At 41.4% G+C, this 9,949-nt stretch overlaps 1 protein-coding gene across 1 annotated transcript in view; it reads right to left on the minus strand.

The window, feature by feature from the left end:
- The window catches only part of adamts6 (ADAM metallopeptidase with thrombospondin type 1 motif, 6), a 301,285-nt gene that overhangs the window by 112,108 nt on the left and 179,228 nt on the right, over positions 1-9,949 (minus strand). Inside the window, exon 13 of the mRNA XM_043689575.1 lies at positions 3,161-3,268. Coding sequence (XP_043545510.1) covers positions 3,161-3,268 — 108 coding nt within the window. The remainder of the gene's footprint in view (positions 1-3,160; positions 3,269-9,949) is intronic.

A 9,949-nucleotide genomic window follows, 5' to 3' on the forward strand; every position in this document is an offset into this window, starting at 1 on the left:
TTGAATGGTGGAGCAGGCTTAAGGAGTCAAATGGTCAATTCTTTATTCCTAAATCCAATACCTGTATGTTTTCCAGTGATTGTGCAAGCCTTACTAAGAACTGACAACTACAAAGTCAGATATTATTTGACTTCCTTCTCTAGCTCACTATTGTGAACTGCTGCTGAACCACATGTACTCTAATATTCTCCTCCCTCACCCTCAGGACGTACTCTCACACAGATGTCAAGTTGTGAAAAAAAAACTGGATGGCAGTATAATGCATATCTCCAGAACCCAGTTGGAATACTTCCCTGGAAATTTGCGATTGAGGGCTGACACACAATTTTCGTAATCCTTGGGTCTTTGGAGTTATGACCAGTGCACAATCCTGAGCCAGGATTTTCAATTATTGGTCAGGAACACAAGCTGCCGGTCCACTTCCAGGATTCGGACCCTGTCTGATGTGTTGCAGACATAGCCATCCAGATTTTGAAAGTGCTAGGTCAATTAATTCAAGGAACAGCCTTGGTTTGCTGGGTGAGTTCCTAAGGCTGTCAGCACTGACACAATGGCTGTCCCACAGAAAGTTTAGGATGGAGGAAGAGAAAGCACAGCAACAGAGGTTGCTGAAGAAGGAAGTCAATTTTTTTTTTAAAAATGTACAAGTCACAGCGGCCTCTCCACTTTCACTGGAGGGGTCCCATGCCCGTGGTGCAGACTGCTGCTGCAATTATGTAGGTATGACCAGAATTGGTAGGGGTTGTCAATTGTCGTATTAATCAAGATCTACTTCCCTATCTTCCAACATCAGCCCACTGTGGTTGCCTAGCTATGGTCTGAGCAGATGTCCCTTGCCCACATTGCTTAATAATTGGCTCTCAGTATCCTCAATTTCACACATTGCTTGCCAAAGCGCTGTCTACCCAACCACAATCCGATTTCTCCATAAATGGCTCAGATCGGGTTTGTGGTGTTGAATCAGCATGACAGCTGGAGTGAACCTTTGCTGAACCCAATCTGTTTCTGCTTCTAGTCTTCCAACCGTTTCAGGCCTGCAAATGGACCAAAGACATTTTCTCGGCCAAAATGTTTTGTTTCACCAAAGTTCCATCAGAAATATAAGTCTACATGTCACCCCTTCTAATTAACTTGCTATATTCAGTTCCTTGTTGCAGTATGCACAAAGTCCTTATCTACTCAAATTTACAATTTACTTATATTTACCACTGCAATTATTTGGAAAATTGTTGGAAATTTCTTGTGCTTTTCAATCAATTTTCCAGGTTCTGATCAGCTTTCTGACAATTTGATGTATCTCAACACTCATCAGACATTCAAAGTTTCCCAGCAGTAAGGTTTTCCTAGTCCTTTGTGCGAAGATATAAATAAATTTTGAGGTGCTGCTTCCAAAAAAGATTAAAATAAAACAGAAAATATGACTAACATGCAACGTTGAAGAACAAGAAAAGGTTGGAAGGGCTAGCATTTTTCCCGGCTTATTTTATGTGAAGATCTCATCAGTCATATTCAAGTAACTTTAATCATTTTTGAAAAGGCAGCTGCCAGCGAGGCAGACCCCAAGTATCCTGGCAGCTACTACACACACAATAACACTCTCCACCCACTGAAACATAAACACCTTCAAGAGGTCCTTACAGCTCAGAAAAGCAAGCAGGAACTATAGTGACAGAATCAGGATAAATATAGAGTGTGGAATTGCTGACTTGGCTTGATTCAGCTAAAAGTTGGACTGATCTGATATTGCTTTTGTCTCCTGCTCATTTCCACCTTTCCACATTGTTACTGAAAGAAAAAGGGAACAGTCCAAACATCTCCAACTCCAAATAAGGGAAATTTCTGTTTTTACCCAGACAGTTTGCACAGTGTACAAGTTTAAAATGGAGTTGATCTGTTGCCTTGGTTCTGCTTTCACACTGAAATATGCCAAAACTATCTCTGCCACTTTTGTTCACAGCACTTTACATAGTGTGACATAGTGTGAAAATTAGTATGTGGAGATTGTCATCATATATGGCCATCTCTTCAATTGTGTGCATAAAGTAGTTACCAGAGGTTAATCTGACATCTTTATCTTACCCAGTTTTAAAATTACATTGTTGCCATCTGATGCTGATTAATTGATTTGTTTCCTAAAATATGCATGGACCTTATTAACTGTAACAGAAATGCTTTACAATGAGCAGTTGAAACACATAACATCATTAAGTACTTTAACCAAGATCAAATAAAATGAAGAAATCTTATGTCTTATCTCATAATCTTAAACTCCACTTTCCTGTTTTAAATCCATACTGATTATTGTTTCCCTTACTGATTAAAAATCTATCTCAGCCTTGAATACACTTAACAACTTAACCGCAACAGCCTCTGCAGTAAAGGATTCCACAGAGAAGACATTCCTCCTCATCTCTGTCTTAAATGTGCAATCCCTTACTCTGAGACTCAATCCTCTGGCTCTAATTTCTCCTGCAATGGGAAACAATTTATCAACATCTACTCTGCCAAGTCCCTCAGAATTTTGTTTGTTTCAATAACTTTGCCTCTCATTCTTCTATGTTCCAACAAGTATGGGTCCAACCTAATCAAACTCTCCTCCGAAGACAGTCCCTTCACACCAAGCTAGTGAACCTTCCCTAGATTGCCTCCAAAGCCAGTAAAGCTTTCCTTAGATAAGGGGATTAAAATTGTTCACAGTATTCCAGCTGTGGTTTGACTCGTACCTTATATAGTTTTAGCAAAACCTCCCTATTTTTATACTCCATACCCTTTGAAGTAAAGGCCAACATTCTATTTTCTTTCCTACTATGTTATGAACTTAGATGCTAGCTTTTTCATGGATGAAGACTTCCAAATCCCTTTTCTGTAGCTTTCAGCAGTCTTTCTTTTTTTAAATAATATTCGGTTCCTCTAGTCTTCCTCTCAAAGTGCATAACCTCACACTTTCACACATTACGTTCTGGCTTCCAAGCTTTTCCCATTCACCTGTCTTGCCTATATCCCTCTACACATTCCCTGTCATCCTCTTCGCTTGCCCCCCACACCTACATCTGTTCCAAATGTATTTATAAGAACATGAATCAGTCAACTGATTATCTTAAGGGAAATGAGGTTTGATGTACACTTGAGTGAAAGTTTTTAGTTCAGAAAGGGTACTTACCCCCTTTTCAATAGTTGCTGTCTGACACAGGGTACCTTCAGCTGCAGGAATGCTATTGGTCACACAACGATTGCTTTTGCTGAGGCACCAGAGCTCTCTGCACACTTCCTGGGAAAGAATGCAGTAGCAAGTTGATCAAAATAAGGCTTCTTTTTTAAACAATTGCAGTCACATTTAGATTGCTTTTGAGACAACCATCTTTTCGTGAGTAAGTCTTGAGTAACAGGTGACGTCACCGATCTAAATTTGGCAGATTAAATTCAGTGGCCAGCAAGACCTGATACGTAAAGGTCAGCCTGAATGCCACTGGCTTCTGGAGTTTATTAGATTGCTCAGCAAAGATTCAGCCCCAAATTTCGCCAATCTGACAGCAAGTCACAGTATTATGAAAACAGCACTAGTCACACAGCTAAACTCGGCAGAAACCAATTACATTGCTGAATGGAATTATGGCATAAGTGATGGATACACAAAATTCCTAAACATAAAGATTGTCTGCAATCTTTACTCCTATTTATCAGATCTTCCACTTGAACATGCCTGTCCTCACAACACCAGTCACACCCGCAAATGTGACGATGCCGCAACTGTGCTTGTTTGGGGGAGTATGTGTCAATGTTATATCCAACACAATAGTGGCAAAATTGTTGCAATATTAAGTACAGTTTTGGTACAACTTCCAGGTTTTGCCCAAGGAGAACACTACATGCCTCATGCATATAGAGGTCTTTACCCGCCATGAATTCCAAATGATCTGAATCTCTCACTGCATGCACTGGTCCCGCGACGTATAGTGTATGCATCTGAAACCCAATCAAAAGGGCTACAGAATAAATCCTTGAATGTTTCAAACCACACAATTGATGCTGATGTCAAGATGTTGCTGACACTTGGATGCCAACACTTGGTGAAAACAGACAAGTCACTACTGGCGGTGAGTTCAACGGTTATTTTGAAAGTTAAGGTTAAGATTGAAACCGATGTTAAAAGTAGGATAGCAATATGGTAAACACACGTAATAAAAACAGTTTGTGATAGCAACAAACTTCACTGCAGAGTGTAAACAATAATCATAGTGAGAATTCCATTTCATCTTTTAGAGGATAGTATATATATCCATTCTTCCTTTGTAGGACTCTGCATTATGTTGATAAAGCAAAAACAATACTTGCTGAAAGCCATACTTCAATAGTCTCTTGCATCGATAGACCTTGCATCAATAGCCCCAGCTAAACTGTTTTAATAGAACTACAACACTGGCATCTACCCAGTGATATAAAAAATTGCTGTTTATGGTATTTCCCATCCATAAACAGCAGGACAAATCCAACCCAGTCAATTACTGACCGAGCAACCAATACTTGATTAGCAGCAATATGGTGGAAGGAGTTGTCAACAGTGCCAGCAAGCAGCACCTTCTCAGCAATAATCTGCTCAGTGACGCTCAGTTTAGGTTCTGCCAAGGCCACTCAGCTCTTGACCATGTTACAGCCTTGGTTCAAACATGGACAAAAGACCTAAATTCCAGAGGTGAGGTGAAAACGACAGCCCTTGACATTAAGGTCTTGGTTGACAGAGTGTGGCATCAAGGCGCCCTAGCAAAACTAAGTCAATGTGAGTCAGGGAAAACTCACTGTTGGTTGGAGTTATACCCGGCACAAAGGAAAATGGTTGTGGTTTTTGGAAGTCAGTTATCTCAATCCAAAGACATCTCTGCAGGAGTTCCTCAGGGTAGTGTCTTAGGCTCAACCATCTTCAGCTGCTTTATCAATGACCTTTCCTCCATCATAAGGTCAAAAGTTGGGATGTTCACTGAAGGGCAGCTGTTGCATGTTGAATACAAACATTACCTAAAGGTATTTTTTCATGAATGTAGGGAAAAGTTAAGTTCACAATTGCTACTTGCTGGCATTAATATACAGTCTTAAAAATGCCTGGTAGAATTAAATTGTGAGGGTGGAGAATTAGTTAGGTATGGTACTAACTCTAAAACAGCTAAACAGAAAGAGCCTTTGAAAGTTTGACCTAGAACTGCAAAGTGTTGAACTGAGAACTATGAATTTTGAGTAAACCATTAATCTAGACTGTTAATAGTTATCACAAAAGAGGCTAACACCTACATATGTGTTAATGATGAACATTGATGCTATGTCCAGGTTTTATGCAAATGTTATACAGCTGTCTAAATAAAAGGCCAGGTGATGACTGCAGCTTCCTTTCTCCAGTTTAATGTTGTTCCACTCAAAACATAATATAATGTAAGAATCATAAGTATATGTTTTGCAATGGTTGCTTGTTGAAACTGGGGAGGTGATGGACTAGTGGCATTATCACAGGACTATTAGTCCAGAGACCCAGGTAATGTCTGGGGGGGCTGGGCTTGAATTCTACCAGGGCAGATGGTGAAGTTTGAATTCAATAATTAGCCCAAACCTGCTGGCCCAATGGGGAAAAGCCCCATCTGTTTCACTAAAGTCCTTTAGGGAAGGAAATGTCCATCCTTACTTGGTCTGGCCTACATGTGACTCCAGGCCCACAGTAATATGGTTGACTCTTAACTGGCCTCTGGACCACTAGAGATGGGCAATAAATGCTAAATCTCGTCCTTTCAGGTGATCAATAACACAAGCCTCCAAAGGCTGACAGATACCGATGTCCCTCTGGTTTCTTTGACCCCTCCCTTCCCTCCAATTTCATCTCTTCTTCTAATCTCATCTCTTGACATGTATTCAATATACCTTTTTACCTTTCCCTGTCTGATGCTGAATTATCTGTGCTCAGTAAAGTTCTTAGCTTTATCCCTTTGTGCTCCACCTCAATAATTTTGGAACGGCGGACAGGTGTACTCTCCTCACCACACAGACCCTTTCACCCATCTCTAGTACTTCTCCCTCTAACTGGATCCCTCCTTCTCGCTGCTTACTTTTATTTGATCAGTTCATTGAAAACTGTTGACGTGACATCAGCCAACCTATTTTCTCTGCTCCTCTCATCCACTCTAAACTGTCTCCCTCTGAACTTGCTGCACTCTGTCCTCTTAGGTCTAACCATGACTTTGTTATCACCTGGCATGTTGACATCTACTTGGCAGAAACTGATGGCCAGATTTCAGATACTTCCTCCTATCTCTCTCTGGATCATGACCCAACTATTTTCGAGCAGGGTTTTGTTTCCAGGACTGTCACTGAACTCATTCCTCTGGAGAACTCCCCAGCTCCACAGCTTCCCAGCTCATAGTCCACAATCCCACAAAGCCTGTTTCTATCTCCTTCCCACAATCCATAAACAGAACCACCCCAATAGAGCCATCGTTTCAGCTTGACCCCGTCCCATTGAAATCATTTCTTCTTATCTTGAGGTTATGTTTTCATCCTTTGCTTCCTCTCTTTCCACTTACATTTGTGATTCTTCTGACATTTTTCACAATTTCCACTTTCCTGATTCGGCTGCCTCCTCTTCAACATAGACTACAATCCATGGCCATCCCCTATCTGGATGGTCAAAAGATTCTCCACTTGTTCCTTGAAATGAGGCCTGACAGTCCCCATCTAGCATCACCCTTCATCGCTTCATTGAGGTTGTGGTCACTTTGAACAACTTCTTTAAGTCATCTCACTTTCTCCAACTCATAGGTTTGGCCACGGGTACCTATATGGGTCCAGCTATGCCTGTTTCATTGTGGAGATTTCTTGTTCTAGTCCCACTCAGGCCTCCACCCGATGTCATTGGTGCTGCTTCCTGCTCTTGTTCAGAATTGAAAAAATTATTCAGCTTTTCCTCTAGTTTCTATCACATTCACCTGGTCCATCTTTGACTCTTCACTTCCCTTCCTTGACTTCAATGTTTCTGTTTCTGGGGATAGGGTGTCCACCAATATCTATTACAAACCTACCAATTCCTGCAGTTACCTTGACTTCACTTTTTCATACCCTACTTCCTGCCCCATTCTCCTAGTTTCTTCGTCTCCACCACATCCATTCTGAGGTATCTCTGAGATGTTCTCTTTATTTCTCAGAAGAAGAATCCCCATCCACATAGCTAAGAAGGCCTTCAGTTATGTCTCATTTACCACTCTTCTGATCACATTCCCCCCCCTGCCCGAAATCTCCACCCCCTAATGCCTGAACAACCAGAGGCTTCTCCAGACAATTCCCCATGAGTTGCCTCCAATAGACTGTTGGTTTTCTCTCAAGCTGGGCCTGCTATAGTGTTCCAACACTGGAGGAACAACAGCTCATTTTTGCTTAGGCACTTTACAGCCTTTTGGAGACAACAATGAATTGAACAATTTCAGAGCATGACTTCTGCATGGGTTTCCTCCAGGTGCTCCGGTTTCCTCCCACAGTCCAAGGATGAGCAGATCAGGTTAATTGGCCGTGCTAAATTTCCCATACTGTTAGGTACATCAGTCAGAGGGAAATGGGTCTGGGTGGGTTACTCTTCAGAGCATCGGTGTGGACTTATTGGGCTGAAGGGCCTGTTTCCACACTGTCGGGAATCTAATCTAATATAATCTAAAAACAAGATAGAATATGTACAATGGTATGACAATTATTGAATCCCCCACTATCAACATCCTGAAGAGCATAACTAGAGGCCATCAATATAAAACAGTCACCAAGAAATTGAACAGGGAATTCAGAAGAAACTTGCTTAATCAAAGAACAGTGAGAAAGTGGTACTCATCAGAAACTGAAGTGGAATAACTGTGGTAACATGAGCAGGTCAGAGGATAGGACTATTGTAACACACCTCCTATCTCTCCAAAGCCTATCCACCAACTTCAAGACACAACTTAAGAGGGTGATGGAATACTCCCCTCTTGCTTGGCAACTCCAGCTACACTCAAGAAGCTTTACACCATCCAGGACAAAGCAGCCCACTTGATTGACACTTTATCAACCACTATCAACATTCAGTGTCTTCATCAGCATTGCATAGTGCACTACATAGAAAATGCACTACAGTAACTCACAGAATATCCCTTGATAGCACCTTCTAAACTCACAATCTCCACCACATTAACAGACAAGAGCAACATGCCACTAGAACCATCAAGTTCCCTTCCAAGCCACATACTATCTTAAGGTGGAACTACATAACGATTCCTTTACTGCCATTGAATAAAAATTCTGGAGCTCTCTTATTAGCAGCTCTGTGAGAATAGCTACCTTCGAAGGATGACTGCAGTTCAAGAAGGCAGCTCACCAGTACCTTCTCAAGGACAATCTGGGACAGGTACTAAGTACTGGCCTAGTCAGCAAAATCCACATCCCGTGAATAAGTATAAAATACTTATATTTACGAAGCACTTTTAAGTATTCAATGGCGCTTCACATCAAACAAAGACTGTGTCAAAACAATGGTTGGATAATATGTAAACAGTATTTTATACAAGTGTGGTCACCATGTTATAAAAAAAGGATTTAGAGGCACTGGAAAGGGTGTAAATGAGATTTGCAATATGACACAAAGATGTGTGCAGGAAAGGATTAATGATCTGGAAAAAGTTTTCTTGGAAAAAGTCTGAGAGCTGACCTAATAGAGATCTTGCAAAGGATTAGAATGGATGTAGAGAGAATGTTTCCTTTTTGGATGAAAAGCATAACTAGTGGCCAGCAATATAAAACTGCCGCCAAGAAATCTAACAGGAAATTCAGAAGAAATTGCATATTCAAAGAATGGTGAGAAGGTGGTACTCATTACCGCAGGGAGCAGTTGAAGCAAATAATATAGATGTATTTAAGGGGACTCAGGCAAGTGCATGAGGGAGAAGGATTGATGGCTACAACATTAGATTTAGAGGAGGAAAATGGGAGGAGTCCCGAGTGGACTAAAATCGAGTGATTAGGTCAAATGCCCTAATTCTGTGCTGTATATCCATGTAAAATGAGAGACCAAGTCACACAAGAATTTATTAGAACAAATAATCCAAAATTCTATCAAAACACTTGGCTGTATGGAGTGATTTAGAGGAGGACAGTTTTAGAACTGGAGAGATTCAGCATGGGAATAGCAGGACGAAGGGCCTCTGCAGCCAAGTGCACAGCTGCCATTGGTGAACCAGTCAGGGACAAGCAAGAGGCAGCAACTTAGGAGGAAAGATATCTCATTGTAGGAATGGGGAAGGTTACATTGACAGAAAAGGGCAAGGCTGTTCGGCAAACCCATGGGTATGAATTTTAATATCGAGGCCGCTGAGATACAGGTAGTAGACTTTTAGCTTACCTTAAGCTAATGTAAGGTTGAAGGTGGGATGTCAGTCAGAAGGGCAAAGGAATAGTTAAGTCGAGAAATAACAAAGGTAACAAAGATAAAACAGCTACAGCGGATGATTTCAGGTGTGGGGGAAATCAGGTGGTGTTACACTTGTGGAAATTATTATCCACAAAATACAACAGAAATGTAACAAGTGAATAACCTAAAGGATCCATTATTATAAGACCATAAGACATAGGAGCGGAAGTAAGGCCATTCGGCCCATCAAGTCCACACCGCCATTCAATCATGACTGATGGGCATTTCAACTCCACTTACCCGCATTCTCCCCGTAGCCCTTAATTCCGTGTGACATCAAGAACTTATCAATTTCTGCCCTGAAGACATTTAGCGTCCCAGCCTCCACTGCACTCTGCGGCAATGAATTCCACAGGCCCACCACTCTCTGGCTGAAGAAATGTCTCCGCATTTCTGTTCTGAATTTACCCCCTCTAATTCTAAGGCTGTGTCCACAGGTCCTAGTCTCCTCGCCTAACGGACACAATTTCCTAGCATCCACCCTCTCCAAGC

Source organism: Chiloscyllium plagiosum, chromosome 1, assembly GCF_004010195.1.
Source record: "Chiloscyllium plagiosum isolate BGI_BamShark_2017 chromosome 1, ASM401019v2, whole genome shotgun sequence".
Lineage (NCBI taxonomy): Eukaryota > Metazoa > Chordata > Chondrichthyes > Orectolobiformes > Hemiscylliidae > Chiloscyllium > Chiloscyllium plagiosum.